Below are 14980 nucleotides of genomic sequence, written 5' to 3'. Positions count from 1 at the left end.
TGGCATTGCTACATCCAGACAGCCTCCCTTTTATGGTCCAAGGCCAGGCAGGGAGGTGTCCAAAGCCCTGGGAATTCTCCCACACACTGAAGGAAGCTGTCTTCTTCAGCCACAGCTAATATTTAGCCACAAAACACCTTCATAAATCAATAACAGTGCACAGGAACCAAGTGGATTAAAAAAAACACACACACACACAAAAACAAACAACAAAAGAAAAAGACTATTTCAATTTAATACAAGGTTAATGCTGGGGTGCCCCACACCCTCCCCAGCCCAGGGAATCCCTCCCTGGTGGGACCCTTGCTGGTGACTGTCACCCAGTTCATCTTCCCACCCCCCACATTTGGGGACTGATAGCAGCCAAGGCCCTCCAGAGCTGTGTTTGTTCTGGGATCTGGGACCTGATTGCAAGAGGTTGGTGGGAGATCTTATCCCCCCCGGGATCCTGACTCTCCTGCTGAGTCAGGGCCCGGACCTGGGGAAAAGGAACACAGCAGAGAAATGAGGGGGTGTCTAGGAGGGATGGAAGAGGTACAAGCTCAGCGCTCCCTGAGCCACGTGTCCCACTGATGGGGTGGGGAGGGACAGGAGGAGAAATGACCCTGCGGCCCCTCCTGCCCCTGGGCTGTGTCAGTAAGGGTAGGGGGAGACAGAGATGAGGAGGAGGAAGACGCTGGGTGCTCGCTGCCCGTCCGGGAGCAGCGCCTGCACCTTGAGGCGGTGCGTGCCGGGCTCCCGCAGCGGCCGCAGGGTGGAGATGATGCCCTGGCCCCGCTCGGTGCGGAGGGAGAAGGGGCTGGCGGGGTCCTGCTCCAGCAGCCTGAAGGCGGGGCGGCGGCGCAGGGCGGTGGCCGGGCTGAGGTGCACCACGTCCCGGCGGGCAGCGATGCCCAGGGGCAGGGAGAGCACCTGGTACTGCAGCGTGGGGCCGGGCGGGCCGCAGAATGGGGGGCAGACACCCATGCACAGCCTGGGAGAGACGGGGAATGCGGGGTGTGGTGGGTGCCAGAGGGACACTCGGGGTCACGGCGACACGAGGAGAGCGGGATGGGCATTCCCAGCCCCACAGCACGACTCACCCTGGGCTGGAGCCTCTCTGGTACCCAGCTGGGCACGGCACATCCATGCAGCGGGCACCTCCACGGGTGTTGAAGCACATCTGGCTCGAGCTGCACTGGATTGTGCCCTCCTTGCACTCATCCACATCTGCAGGGAGAGAGGGGACAGGTCTGAGGGTGCTGGGTGCCCATGGCTGAGATGGGGGCTCAATCCCCAGCTCCCCCACCCACCCACAGCTGCCTGGACACTGAGGCAGTGAAACATGAGCACTCAGACTGGAGAGCTGAGGCTGGGAACAACCCTCCCAATGAAGGAGAAAGACTTGCAGCCTCAAAAAGGTGACACCCAGGGCACCATGGGGACGGGGCACCCCTTGGCAGCCCTGCACTGACCATGGCAGGTCTTCCCGTTGGACAGCAGCCGGTATCCAGTGGGGCAGAGGCAGTGGTAGCTGCCGAGGCTGTTCCTGCACTCGTGCTGGCACTGGTTCAGCGTCTGACACTCATCAAGATCTGTGGGACGAGAGAGGTGAAGGCAAGAGGGGAAGGATCAGTCCCCTCTGTGCTACTGCCTCGGGCCAACCTGGCTCTCACCTCCCCTTCCCAGCACAGCCAGGACCACAGGGCATAAACAAAGCGGTGGATGGGGCAGCAAGAAGGACACAAGGCATCTTTTGGGGACAAAGCGGTCTCTGAACTCCCTTCAACACCCGTCCCCAGTGCACACTCACCAGTGCAGGTGCCATTCCTCCTGATGTAGCCTGTGGGGCAGGGAGGGCCCCGGGCCCCCAGCCCTGCATCCTTTGCCACGCGGCGCAGGGCGAGCTGAGTGTAGAAGGATCGTCCCCGTGGGCGGCTGCTGGGCCCCTGCCAGCGCAGGGGAGTGTCCCGGGACACGCTGCTCCTGGTGTCCCCTCCCTCCACCCCTGCTGTGCCACACTGTCCCCCCGGCAGCAGGGTCTTGCCGGCGGGGCACAGGCACTCGTAGGAGCCCCGCAGGTTGCGGCACTCAAAGGCACACGGTGGGGGAAAACGCAGGCACTCATTGACATCTGGGGAGGAAAGAGGTGGGGAGCTGCAGCTGGATGGGGAAACTGAGGCTGGAACAGGGCAGGGAGGTGACCCTGAGAGCCCAGCTCGTACCCAAGCACGGCCAGCCCACACCCAGCGTGCGGTAGCCAGGAGGGCAGGAGCAGCGGTAGGAGCCGGCGGCGTTCTGGCAAATCTGGTTGTAGCGGCAAGCATGGGACCCCTCGGTGCATTCATCCACATCTGGGAAGCAGGGAGAGGACAGGGTTGGGGGGACAGGGAAGTGGCATTTGTTTCCCCTTGCCATCCTCATGCCTCCTCAGGAAGGGTCCATACCAGTGCAGTACATCTGCCCAGGGTCTGGGGTGAATCCCAGCGGGCACTGGTCCCTGTCAGCCCCTGTGAATTGAGCAGAGAGAATTAGACATGACGTGTCACTGCAGGAACATGGCCTTTGCACCCTCACAGACATCCAGAACTAACAACAGATCTCCATCCCCATCCTGGGCACTCCCCTGGTCACCTGCATCAAGCGAGGCACGGAGCTGGAAGTGGAGCTCCTGTTTGGCTGGGTCGTAGGAGGCTCTGATGGCTCTGGCCCGGAGGTGCTGCACCCGGGGGGGCTGTGGGCCCACGGGGGGGTCGAACACGATGGTGTGATTGCAGTGGGCACGCAGGAGGTGCCCATCCCGCAGGAAGCTCTGCACCGAGCCCCCAGAGAGCTGCCCCGCACCCGTCCGCACGTAGCGCTCGCTGAAGTCCTGGGGAGAGGCGGGAGGGGGTCAGGCCGTGCCCCCCCCCGTGCTCCCGGCATGGGAGCCGTGGTCCCACGGGGACAACGGGCAGTGCCAGCACCTGCAGCAGCACCACGGCATCGCCAAGGCTCTCCGGCACGGAGCCGCTGATGACGCTGTCCAGCCGCAGAGCTCCAGCGCCACCCACGCTCCGGGCGACATGTGTGACCCGCAGGAGCTCCCCTGGCAGGGGGGAACAGTGAGCAGCATCCCACAGCACCCCACAGCACCCCATAGCACCCCGCAGCACCCCACAGCACCCCACAGCACCCCGCAGCACCCACACACAGCTCCGCTCCCGGAGCGGGCACGGTGCGCGGGGGAGGAGATGGAGTGGGAGCTGCCCCAGGAGCTGCCCAGGCTCTGCTGTCAGAGCCCCCTCACCTGTGGCAAACTGCAGCAGTGACTCGTGCTGGAAGGAGCCCTGCGTGAGCAGGAGGCCGCTCCGGGCTGCCCCGCTGGCGTGTGCCAAGGACCAGTAAACGGGGGCGATGATGGCCACCAGCACCCGCATCAGCGGCCCTGGGAATGGGGAAGAAAGGGTGACACCACGGAAGCAGCACCCTCCTGAGGGCACCCAGGTTGTCTTACCCCTCCTTGCCCACAGTGGAAGGTTTGGGGTGGAAAAAGGTTTGCTTTTGGGGGAAAAAAAGAAATAAAAACCTTTCCTCCAAGATTTACCTCTGACAGAGGTCAAAAGGGTGAGGGAGGAAATGTCCACCCACCTATGGCAGGTGGAATGCTCCCGATGCTGCTCTGGAGGGCGGCGGTGCCGGACTGAGAGTCACCCTCACCCAGCACGGTGGCATCGAGGGCAGAGACACCGAGCTCGTGGCCATTGATGACACCCACCAGGCTGCCCTGCATTCGCTGCAGCTCCCCTGGGGCAGAAGGAGGGGGTCAGCAGCAACACTGGGACTGCACTCCCACGGGAGAGCAGGGGGCTTGCCTGACTCCCCTCTCACTAATCTGCATGTCGAAAAAAATCTTGTTTTCTGGAGGTGAAGGCAGGCAGAGCAAGGCAGGCAGTGTCCCTGCCTGGCTGCAGCACAGTCCCCAGAGCCCCCATGGCTCCAGGCACAGAGCCGTGCTGACAGGGGATGTTGTGAGTGTGGCCCTGTGCCTCATCACACCAACAGGCACTGACACCCCCAAACCCTGCTCTCTATCAGCCTCAAGGTCCTGGCATAGCCCCAAGCTTTTATTTGCTTCTCCAGCGTGCCTGGCAGCAAAATGCCACCAGCCACACAGGGGCACAGAGGGCACCTGGCACTGCCTCCAGCCTGGCTCTGCTCCCTAGGGGCAGGAGAGGATGTGCCTGTGCGTTTAGCAGAGCCCCTGGGAGATGGGAATTTAATCACGGGCAACTAAGGCAGGAAGGACGAGGAGAGGCAAGCGAGGGCTGGCACGCGGTGGCTGCTCGGGAGAGGAGAGGAGAAGGGAGAAGGGAGAAGGGAGAAGGGAGAAGGGAGAAGGGAGAAGGGAGAAGGGAGAAGGGACAAACCCGAGTATGAATCACAGGGGTTACAACAAGTAAGGCTGTATCACTCCAAACCACCACACTGCAGGCAGCCCCAGCCCGCTGAGCCAGCCAAAACCCCCCAGGGTCGGGGGCAGACACCCACCTTGGACATCCAGGGAGGTGTGGGCGACAGCAGAGCCCAGGGCATTGCGGGCAAGGCAGGAGTAGCTGCCGGCGTCACGGTGGGTGACAGAGGGCAGGAACAGGGTGGCATTGGGCAGGACACGAGCGTGGGGACCCTCGGGCAGTGGCTCCCCATCCCGCTGCCACTCCACGGAGGGAGTGGGCTCCCCTGACACGACACAGTGCAGCAGCACCTGCTGCCCAGCATGGACCCTCGCTTCTGCGGGTGTCACTGTCACCACAGGGGCACCTGGGCAGAGAAAGGGATGCAGGTGGTGATGCAGCATTCCCCACGGAGCAGGGGTAGTTGGAGGGGCTGAGAGGTGACACGGTTTGCAGTCCCTTAAAAGAAGGGTGAGGAGGGGCCAGCACTCACTCTGCAGAACCAGGGTGACAACTTTTGCTGCTGTGCCCGCATCATTCTCCGCCACACACTGGTACTGTCCCACATCGGTGCCCTAGCAGGACCAACAGCATCAGCACAGCGTTTTGCTTTGCCAGGAAAGCACCGTGAGATGTGCCGGCACCCCCCAGGCCCTGCTCACCCCCACAGCACGGATGGCCAGGGAGCCGTTCTGCAGCTGGTGCAGGCGCCCGTGAGCCACCACTGGCACCCCGTCCTTGCTCCAGCGGATGAGGGGCTCAGGGTGACCCTGGGCAGGGCAGTCGAGGACGGCGTCACCTCCGGGGTGCTCCACCTGGTAGATGCTGGCGTCCCCCTGAATGACGGGTGCCTCTGGGAAAGGGACAGGGGTGGCAGAGGAGGGGGGCTGGCTGGGCACCCCAGTTTCCCTGCCAGCACCTACCTGTGACAGAGACAAAGACAGTGGCTCTGATGGCTCCGGCGCTGTTCTCGGCGTGGCAAACGTAGGTGCCGCTGTCCGTGGGTGTGGCCGCCTCCCGCCGCAGGATGCTCCTCCCGCTGTGTCCCCACGCACCATCTGCGGGGTGCAAACCCCCAAAAAGGGTGATTGGCCATCAGCCGGTTACAACCCCGCACCGCCAGACGTGCTGGCACCTTGGGGACCCTGAAAGGTGGGACAAGGGTGGCACCAGGATCGCATTCTCCCCCCAGTCCAGCATCCTCTGCCCCTGCCCGGGTACCAGTGATGAGGTGCCCGTTGGCCATCCAGGAGACGCGGGGCTGGGGGCTGCCCGCTGCGGCACACACCAGCTCCAGCCTCTCGCCCCGGCTCAGGGTGATGTCTGCGGGGAGCTGGGTGAAGCTGGGCAGGGTGTGGATGGAGAGGGAGAGCCGCCGGACCGCCCTCCCAGCGGAGTTCACCGCCGTGCAGGAGTAGCTGCCAGCATCCCCTTCCTGTAGAGGGATGAGAGGGAATCATTTCGAGTCCTGGCTCGCTGAGCACCAGCTCTGCTGGTTCTTGTGCACCTAAAAAGTCACAATTTGGACAGAGCCGCTTTTCCCAGCCCACATTAACAATCTCACACTGCCCCAACCCTCCAGGCTGTGGCACAGGACTGACGGGGCTCTCCCTCTGCCAGGCAGATTCACAAGCAGCCAAAGGCTCTCCAGCAGCAGAAGACACTTGTTCCTCGGCACTCCAGCCTCACAGCGGCCCCAGGGGACAGCGCTCACCCGGACATCCCGGAGCAGCAGCTCCCCGGAGGGCAGGACCGTGGCCCTCCCGCCCCGCAGCAGGGCTCCCTCCCGGCTCCAGGACACGCGGGGCTCGGGGACCCCGCGGGCGGCACAGGGCAGCAGCACCTCCAGCCCCTGCAGGACCGCCAGCTCCAGCGGGCCGGCAGCGATCACGGGCGGCTCTGCATGGGGCAGAAGGGCACGGACTTGCTCAACAGCCACGTTTTGATGTGAGGTGCTGGGGAGGGGGCGGAGCAGAGGGATGGGCACTGCGACTCTGATGGCTGCGGTACCTTGCACAATGAGCCTGGTCCTCCCCGCAGCGGTGCCCGAGGGGTTGCGGGCCACGCACAGGTAGGTGCCTGCATCCTCTGGAGCTGCTCGGAGCAGACGGAGCTGCCCGTTGGGGAGCACCTTCAGCCCAGACCCTGGCAGGAATGAAGGGCACAGATGGATGATGTGCAGGGACTGCTTCCCCCACAGAAGAGCCTCTTCCCAAGGAATCTCCACGGAACAGCTCCAGTGGCCACCACACCCACCGAGGACAGCAGCCAGGAGGACCCATGCACAGTGACACCCCACACCCTGCAAACCCCTGGCACTTAAAGCACCCCCTAGGTAAAGCCTGGCAGGTACTGTGGGCTCTGCCAGCCCCCAGCACACTCCTGCTCACCTCCAGTGATGCCAACACCATCCTTTTGCCAGGTGACCTCCGGCCGGGGGACACCTATGGCCTCACAGGACAGCACGGCGCTGGTATTGACCATCACCATCACCATGCCGGGCAGGGGCTTCAAGGCAGGGGGCTCTGTGAAGAGCAGGGAAGCGTTACCCTGAGAAGAGGGCTCAGGACCCGCAGCAGCAGGACCCTGCAGCCGTGCATACCATGCACCGTGAGCCGGAGGTGCTTGCGGGCCGTGCCCGCGGCGCTCCGAGCCGTGCAGGTGTAGCGGCCGCTGTGCACAGGCAGCGCCTGCCTGATCTCCAGGGCTCCTGGAAAACAGCAGGCAGAGGGGAGGCGGCGGGAGGGCTGGCAGGGACCCCCGCCCCCGGCGGGGCTGTGCTGCCCCGGGCTGTACCTCTGGGTAGGACGCGGTAGCCCCCTCCCCTGCTGCCCAGCTGAGCCCCCTCCTTGCTCCACGACACCGCGGGTGGGGGCACACCCGAGGCGTAGCAGGTGAGGACTGCGGGGGACAGCCGGGTGACAACCACATCCGTGAGGTCATCAGCGATGGTGGGGGGCACTGCAGAACGGAGGGAGGGAGGGAGGTGAGCAGGGCTGTATGGCAAATGCTGAAGAGGATTCTGTCACTGTTCATGTGGGCATGGGTGTTCCTCTTCCCCTCTTGTGCACACCCAAGCCCAGCTCTTGAGTGGGGACCCAGCGCTATGCGGGGCTGGAGCACACCCACATCACACCCGAGGTGGTGACAGATCCTGGGAAAGCCTCTCTGGGCAAGACCCACTGCCCCAGGAGCTCACCATGGACAGACACGAGGAAGACCTTCCGTGCCTCTCCAGCAGCGTTGGTGGCGATGCACTCAAACCTCCCCTCGTCCCGGGGGCCAGGGCTGGAGAGGAGCAGTGACCCTAAGGACTGCAAACTGCGGGCAGAGCACACGTCAGGACCACCCCTGTCCCACGGAAGGGCAAATCCCACCCTACAGGGGAACCCTTTGGTGTACAAGGGCGCTGCAGGTACCTGTAGGTGCCAGGTGGGAGGTGCAGGTTCAGGGGACGGCCATCCTTCTCCCACCTGATGTGGGGCTGGGGGGACCCCCAGGCGTCACAGCCCAGCGTGGCTGGCTGCTGAGCCAGCAGGGTGAGGTTGGAGGGCCCAGGAGTGATGGCAGGAGGGACTGTGGGAGTGCATGGCAGCCATGAGCAGAGGGCTGTAGCACATCACTGCACTGATGAGGGCAGCCCAGCAGTGGTGGGATGCAGGAGGGAGGATCCATCCCCTGCTTACCCAGGACTTGGAGGTCCAGGCCTCGCCGGTCAGAGCCAGCAGGGCTGGATGCCATGCAGAGGTAATGGCCCAAATCCTGGGCCTGCACGGGGTCAATTTGCAGGGAGCCTCCGGGCAGGAGCTGCAGCCTGAGGAGGGAGAGCAGCTGAACCCCATGGAGGCTCTGCATGGCCAGGCTGCATCAAACAGGGAGCAGGGGTTGGGAAGGTGACAAGTGCCATTGCAGCCACATGCAGCACATGCCACAGAGCTGGCGTGAGGACAGAGCACAGCTCTTCACAGGGTGGCTGGCACACTAAATCACCTTTTGCTGTGGAGGGTGGCATGATCTTGGTGCCACCAGCCCGCAGAGCCTCATACCTGTCGCTCCCGGGGAGGGGCAGGAGCTGGCCATCCTTCCTCCACGTCACCCGGGGCACGGGCCAGCCCTCCGCCAGGCACGGCAGCACGGCCGAGGTGTTCAGCAGCACCTTCACCTCCTCAGGGCCCGCCCGGATCTCCGGGGCCACTGCGGCAGCACCCAGAGGCACCACCGGGAGCGTGGAATGAGGCTCAGGGGTGGAGGACGCCAGCCCAGAGCAGCACTGGGGGCTGGGGGCAGTCCATCCAGCCATCCCATCACCCCACCATAAGACACCCTATAATATCCCACATCCTGGGTTTAACCGGGAAGGAGCCGGGACTCAGGGCAGGGCAGGGCAGGGCAGGGCAGGGCAGGGCAGGGCAGGGCAGGGCAGGGCAGGGCAGGGCAGGGCAGGGCAGGGCTCACCGTGAACCTGCACCCGGCCGCGCGGGCCGCTGTCCCCGGGGGCGCTGGTGGCCCTGCAGCTGTACTCGCCGCCGTCCGCCGCAGCCACCGCCCGGAGCTGCAGGAAACGCCCCTGCGCCAGGACCTGCCTGCGGGCATCCTCCTAAAGCCCCCGGGACCCCCATCAGCAGCCACCCAGCATCACCCCCAGCACCAGCGCGATGCTGCTGGTGACAGTGCATCCCAGTCCCTGCCCAGGTCATCCCTGGTCCTGTCACAGGTACCTGCAGCAGGGAGCCCTCCCGGTGCCACTCGATGTTGGGGTGGGGCTCAGCACCCTCTGGGCACTCCAGGAGGAGCTGTCCCCCTGCCACAGCCGTGATGATGGGGATGTCCCCGGTGCTGGCGATGCTGGGGGGTGCTGTGGGACATGGGCCAGGGGGATCAGGGTGTCCCTCGTGGGTTGAACACCCCCATCCCTGTCCCCATAAGTCATGCATAGGCCCCCACTCTGCAGGACCATCACTCTAGAGCCCTCTTTTGGAACCCACACCAATCCCAAAGAAGGATATAGGGTTGCTCTCTGGACCCCCAAAGTTTGGACCATCCTGCAGCCTCCCCTGCCAGCCCCCTCCTCGCTGCACTGCTGGGGTCACACTACCTTGGATGCTGACATGGAAGTTCCTGCTGTCCTCCCCTGCAGGGCTAGTGGCCAGGCAGGTGTACAAGCCAGCATCAGCCACCTGCACAGCCAGGAAAGGGAAAAATTGAGGCACAAAAAGAAAACCCAAGTAGGGAGAAAAACGCGGAGCTCCTACCTCAGTGCTCTCAATGTGGAGGGTGCTCTCATTCCCCAACAGGAGCGAGGGCCCTGCCAGCAGCCGTCCGTCCTTCTCCCAGGTGACAGTGGGCATGGGGACACCTGTCACCACACACATCAGCTCCAGAGGGGTGCCCACAGCGATGGAGATCTCAGTGGAACGGGATGCAGCCTCGACACGGGGTGGCTCTGCAAGGCAGGAGGGCTCTTCCCCTCATTGCTCCCAAAAAATTGGCTAAGCTGCCCTTCTCAAACCCCAGAGGGATGACACGCACCCATCACCACGAGGTGGAAGGCTTTGCTGACCTCTCCCGCTTCATTCACCACCAGGCACGAGTAAATGCCTGCATCAGCTGGCCCCACGGCCACCAGGCTCAGCTGTTGGCCACTGGGCACCCGGTCACTCTGCTGCCCCAGGGGCTCTCCATCCTTCAGCCAGGTCACTGACGGTGCTGGGGACCCGGTGGCTTCACAGGTGAAAGTGACATCGGAGCCCTCAGCCACCACCTGCTCCTCACTGCTCTCGGGGCTCTCCAGGACAGGGGGCACTGGGGAGAAAAGTCGTGTCCCCAGGCACTGGGGGTGGGTTTGGCCACTCCCTGGTGTCCTGCAGGCAGCCAGAGGTGGCTCAGCCCTCCTGCAGGGTGCTCTGGGACTGCTCCCAGGCTTCTGCTCTGCTCCATCCTGTCCAAGCCCTCCCCAGCAGTCGAGCAGTGGCTCAGGACCCTGCCTCGTAATGGGCTGCAATGCACAGCGTGTGCTCTGCCAACAAAAGCGGTGCCCAGCGCCCCCTGCCCTGCCCAGCCCCCTGCCCTGTACCCTGTATCTGCAGGACGAAGCTGCGATCGGCCACTCCTGCCCGGCTGGAGACGATGCAGGTGTAGAGCCCGGCATCGGAGAGCTGTGCCTGGGAGATCCTGACCGTGGGACGGGACACAGGCATGGGGAGGAGACATCAGCTCCGGGTGCCCCCTGCTCCCCAAGGTGACACTCAGCCACCTCAGGGTGCAGCAGTGCCCTCATGCAAACCTGGGCACCAAAGCCTGTGGCTGACCATTGCTCCAGGGTCACTTCTCACCGGAGGATGTGCCCAGCCGAGAGCAGGGTGACGTGAGGGGACAGGCGGAGGGGCAGCCCGTCCTTCAGCCAGCCGACGTGCAGCGGAGGGGAGCCCCGAGCCCGGCACTCCAGCGTCACCGCGGCGGACAGGAGCCCGCGCACCACCTCCGAGCCACGGGCGCCTCTCTCGATGGCCGGAGGGACTGGGCGAGGGGACAGAGGCGCTGCCGGGGCTGTCGGGGCTGGAGGTGGCCCCGGCGCCGCCCCGCAGGTCCCGGCGCTGCTCACCCAGCACGTTCAGCGTGTGCAGCCGCGTGTCCTCCCCCAGGCTGTTCCGGGCCAGGCACGTGTAGGCGCCGGAGTCGGCAGCGCGCAGCCCCTCGAGGAGCAGGGTGCTGCCGTCCGGGGACACCCTGCGCGGCGAGGATGGGACAGTGACCTTTGTGCTCATCCCCATGGGGCAGAAGGGCTCAGTTTACAGCCAAGGGTGAGGATTCTGGGGCGCTTTGCAAGGTCAGGACCCTGCCAGGGTGACAGGGACCATCCCAGACTCCAAGGTTTAACCCGGGATATCCTCTCAGCTGGGATGAATGCATCCCAGACCAAGCAACAGGAAGAAGCAGCACAGCTCAACCCGTCTTTGGCCCAGCAATTCTGCACGTGGGGACACCGAGCCCCTGGGGTGTCCCCCCCAGACTCACCGGGCGTGTGAGGGGTGCTGCAGCCCCAGGGGCTGCCCGTCCTTCAGCCAGGAGATGTAGGGGGTGGGCTGCCCCTCTGCCCGGCACTCCAGCCTCACCCTGCTGCCCTCCAGCACGCTGTGCTCACTGGGGTCCCCTCTGCTGCTGATCTGGGGCGCCACTGCACCAAAGAGAGAGGGAGGCTGAGGAAGAGGAGAGGGAGGAAGGCTCACCTGTGAGGCAGAGCCCGCAGGGACCGGGCTGCCTCGGGGAAGCCCTACCTCGCACCAGCACCGTGAAGTCCTTGCGTGCCCCCGGTGCCAGGCAGGTGTACCGGCCCTGGTGGAAGGGCTGGAGGGGGCTGAGCTGCAGCTGGGCCCCCCCGGACACCAGGCCCTGCTCTGGGCTCATCTCTGCAAGGGGACAGGGTGAAGGGGGCTGAGCAGTGCTCCTCCCTGAGCCGTCCCCAGGCTCATTGTCAGGTTTCCCTTTTCCCCAGGACCCAGGTTTGGGGACACTCTTAAAGCAAAGCAGGGTTTTTGCAGACTTCACTGCTGGAGCTTTACAGGGGAAAAGAGGCACTGGTTTGGGGCAAACCCCTGTCCCAGCAAGCACCCCAAGGGCTGGCACCCAGAGAGCTCACCCCTGGCACATCCCTCCATCTCATCTTGTGCCCACATCCCATTGCTTTGAGCCTCAGGAGTGAACCTGAGGTCTCTTACAAGCACACAGGGAGAAGGTCAGCCCCCTCGCAGTCTGTCCCCTCCCTGTGCAGCCCTGAGGGTCTCTTGCAGCAGGATTAGAATTGGGAAACTGAGGCAGGACTGCTTAGAGGGGGCAGCAGCCTGGCACAGCGTTCCCCTGCACACACACCCAGCGGGTGCCCGTCCTTCAGCCAGGTGACAGTGGGCACACCAGGGACTTGGCAGGTCAGGACGAGCGGTGTCCCCATGTCAGCTTCAAGCGTCTCCTGCTGTGGGTCCTGGATGCCTGGGGGTTCTGAGGAGGATGAGCAGGGACAGGGGTGTGAGACAGACTGGAGTTCACTGTCAGCTCCTCAGTGTGTGCTCTGGGGACAGAGCTCCCGGCTGAGCCCTCCTCACTTACCGTGGATGGTGAGGATGAAGCTCTTCTCATCCTGGCTGGGCACGTTCAGTGCCATGCATGTGTATGTGCCCGAGCTGGAAAGCTGCAGGTGAGTGAGCTGCAGCACCCGAGAGCCTGGAAGAAGTGGAGAGCAGGGAATCAGGACAGCCTGGAGCAGAACCAAGTGTGGGCCACCATGCCAGCAATCTGACTGACCCCCCAGCACCCAGCCAAGCTCCATGCAAGAGGAGTCTGGCCATGGAAGTCTCATCTTTGGGGTCCAAAGCTTTGCTTGCCCTACAGGAAAGGGCACTGAGCTCTCAGGAAGCAGCACCATGGAGCTCTGCAGGGCACAGAGGGGATCACTCAGCAGTGTGTCATTAGTGTGTCCTACAACCTGGAGGCTGAGCTCCAGACCCACATGTGGCACCCAAAAAGGGGGATTAGACCTTGCTGCCAAGAGCTGGGGCACAGGCAATGCTCCTGGCTCATGCCAACACACCTTGGGTGACAGTGACCTCCTCACCGAGCCGCAGGGCATGGCCGTCCTTGTACCAGGCGATCTCCGCAGCCGGGTGGGATCGGACGTCACACACGAGTGACACGCTGCCATTGACCACGCCATCGATGTTTTCAGGGCCTGTACCCACGTTCCAGGGAGGTTCTGCTCCGGGACACCCAAAAGACAGTGCCAAAGGGGAGCCATCACTGCGGAGTCGATGCCTCCCCAGGAGGAAACACGCTCCGAGCCTCTGGCCTGTTTGTGGCACCTCCTCATGGACCAGCACAAGGAGACAGAGGCAACCATGCAGCTCCAGAGCCACAGGAAACTCCAGCTGGTGCAGAAGGAGGAGGAGGGCAGTAAATCAGTGAGCCAGGGAAGGGGAGATGCCTTACCCTGCACAGCGAGGGCAAAGTGCCTCTCGGCTGACCCGGCCGGGTTCTCAGCCACGCACGTGTAAGTGCCGGTGTCACCCGCCTCCACCACGGCCACCTGCAGAGGGGGAGCACAGCACCACTGAGGGCTGCCCCGAGCTGGGGACACACTGGGACTCCCATGGGGACCCCAGTGAGACCAGGGCATCCCCCTTTGGGAGGAGAGAATGCCCCATCCCCTCCACCCGCTGTCTCTCCCGAGCACAACCACCTGCTTAGGGGAACACCAACCTGCAGGACCATGCCGCCCTCCAGGAGCTGGTGCCGTGGGCCAGCCTCTATGGGGAGATCATTCCAGAGCCAGGACACTGTGGGCTCTGGGTGCCCAGTAGCGTCACACTCAAAGCGCACGGTGCCATTGATGGTGGCTGTCACCTCCTCCACCACGTCCTCCCTGCCACCACGGATGGCGGGGGCGGCTGGAAGCAGGTGGTTACGGGGCTGCCGTGTGCCTCAGCCCGGTGTCCCCTGTCCCTGTACTCACTCAGCACCTCCAGCTCGTAGTGCAGGCGGTCCCATCCCGCGGCGTTGGCCGCCTCACAGGTGTACCTGCCCCCGTGCTCCTCCTGCACCGCCTGCAGCTGCAGCACCCGGCCCCCTGTGACAGGGACAGGGTTGGGGTACAGGGAAGGGTCTGTGGGATACCTGCACCCTGCACAGAGCCCTGCACAGCCCCAGGGACTCAGAGGTCCCACGGGTGCTGTGTGTGTTGGCGGGAGGACGGGGACAGGATCCAACCTCCTCCGTGCTCTCAGCCCCCAAGGCTGCTGCAGGACCACCCCCAAGCCCACAGTGGGGGTTCACACACACCACCCATTACCTTGCAGCATCAGCACCCCCAGGCCAGGGGAGAGGGGCTCCCCATCCTTGTACCAGGTGATCTGGGGGGGTGGGATGGCACTGGTGTCGCAGTAGAGGGCGGTGGGCTGGCCAAGGACAGCCTGTCGGTGCTCTGTCACCTCCCCATCCTGGTCTTCCTCTCGATAGAAGATCTCAAGGGCTTCTTTGGGGCTTGTTTGCTGCTGGAAGATGGGGGGCACTGCGGGGACAGGCTTTGGTCAGCTGTGGGGAGCAGGGGCTTTGACCCCCAGGTGCATCCACAGCATCTGCCCTCACTGGAGCTGGGGAGATGTTGTTTTCCAGCAGGCTTAAACCTTTTTCCTGCTCACCCTTCTCTGCTCCCACAGGTGACCCCTGAGGACCCCTGCCCTTGCTGAGACACCCCCTGCTCTGGGTGCTGGCTTTGTGCCCAGGGCTCACCTTGGACATGCACGATGAAGTCCCTGTCATCTTCACCCACAGCGTTGGTGGCCACGCAGGTGTAGTGCCCCGAATCCAAGACACCAGCTGGCTGGATCTGGAGGACCTGCCCCTCGCTCAGGATCTGGAGGTGTTCAGAGCTTGCCAGAAGCTGAAGGAGAGACAGAGAAGGGCAGGAGGAGGATTACCCACCCCGGAGTGGGGCAGAGCCCAGCCAGCCGTACAAAGGGTATCTTCCCACTCCACCCAGCTGGGCCAGTCCCCAAACCCAGCAGCTCCTCCCTGGTCACAGC

General features: G+C 64.0%; 1 protein-coding gene across 4 annotated transcripts in view; it reads right to left on the bottom strand.

Annotated features, from left to right (window-relative positions):
• Positions 1–218: 218 nt before the first annotated feature.
• The window catches only part of HMCN2 (hemicentin 2), a 32931-nt gene continuing 18169 nt past the window's right edge, over positions 219–14980 (bottom strand). The window contains exons 38-79 of one of the 4 annotated variants that reach the window (XM_063409710.1): positions 14688–14838; positions 14248–14466; positions 13912–14025; positions 13659–13846; positions 13389–13485; positions 12994–13155; positions 12513–12626; positions 12279–12404; positions 11687–11818; positions 11427–11586; positions 11014–11138; positions 10745–10928; positions 10486–10583; positions 9942–10214; positions 9665–9855; positions 9508–9589; positions 9131–9267; positions 8868–9009; positions 8459–8606; positions 8099–8274; positions 7832–8021; positions 7612–7733; positions 7209–7373; positions 7015–7122; positions 6803–6937; positions 6423–6557; positions 6127–6311; positions 5634–5847; positions 5336–5470; positions 5075–5265; positions 4906–4987; positions 4510–4779; positions 3610–3765; positions 3269–3406; positions 2946–3067; positions 2614–2851; positions 2427–2489; positions 2205–2333; positions 1793–2113; positions 1455–1574; positions 1083–1209; positions 219–973 (exon numbers count right to left, since the gene is read on the bottom strand). In XM_063409710.1, the coding sequence (XP_063265780.1) occupies positions 634–973; positions 1083–1209; positions 1455–1574; positions 1793–2113; positions 2205–2333; positions 2427–2489; positions 2614–2851; positions 2946–3067; positions 3269–3406; positions 3610–3765; positions 4510–4779; positions 4906–4987; positions 5075–5265; positions 5336–5470; positions 5634–5847; positions 6127–6311; positions 6423–6557; positions 6803–6937; positions 7015–7122; positions 7209–7373; positions 7612–7733; positions 7832–8021; positions 8099–8274; positions 8459–8606; positions 8868–9009; positions 9131–9267; positions 9508–9589; positions 9665–9855; positions 9942–10214; positions 10486–10583; positions 10745–10928; positions 11014–11138; positions 11427–11586; positions 11687–11818; positions 12279–12404; positions 12513–12626; positions 12994–13155; positions 13389–13485; positions 13659–13846; positions 13912–14025; positions 14248–14466; positions 14688–14838 (6705 nt within the window). In that variant the 3' untranslated portion in view covers positions 219–633. The remainder of the gene's footprint in view (positions 974–1082; positions 1210–1454; positions 1575–1792; positions 2114–2204; positions 2334–2426; positions 2490–2613; positions 2852–2945; positions 3068–3268; positions 3407–3609; positions 3766–4509; positions 4780–4905; positions 4988–5074; positions 5266–5335; positions 5471–5633; positions 5848–6126; positions 6312–6422; positions 6558–6802; positions 6938–7014; positions 7123–7208; positions 7374–7611; positions 7734–7831; positions 8022–8098; positions 8275–8458; positions 8607–8867; positions 9010–9130; positions 9268–9507; positions 9590–9664; positions 9856–9941; positions 10215–10485; positions 10584–10744; positions 10929–11013; positions 11139–11426; positions 11587–11686; positions 11819–12278; positions 12405–12512; positions 12627–12993; positions 13156–13388; positions 13486–13658; positions 13847–13911; positions 14026–14247; positions 14467–14687; positions 14839–14980) is intronic. The other 3 variants (XM_063409711.1, XM_063409712.1, XM_063409713.1) reach the window with 3 other exon arrangements.

This window comes from Prinia subflava, chromosome 12 (assembly GCF_021018805.1).
Source record: "Prinia subflava isolate CZ2003 ecotype Zambia chromosome 12, Cam_Psub_1.2, whole genome shotgun sequence".
NCBI lineage: Eukaryota > Metazoa > Chordata > Aves > Passeriformes > Cisticolidae > Prinia > Prinia subflava.
The sequence above is the reverse complement of the archived record's forward strand: the minus strand, read 5'-3'. Positions and strand labels throughout refer to the sequence as shown.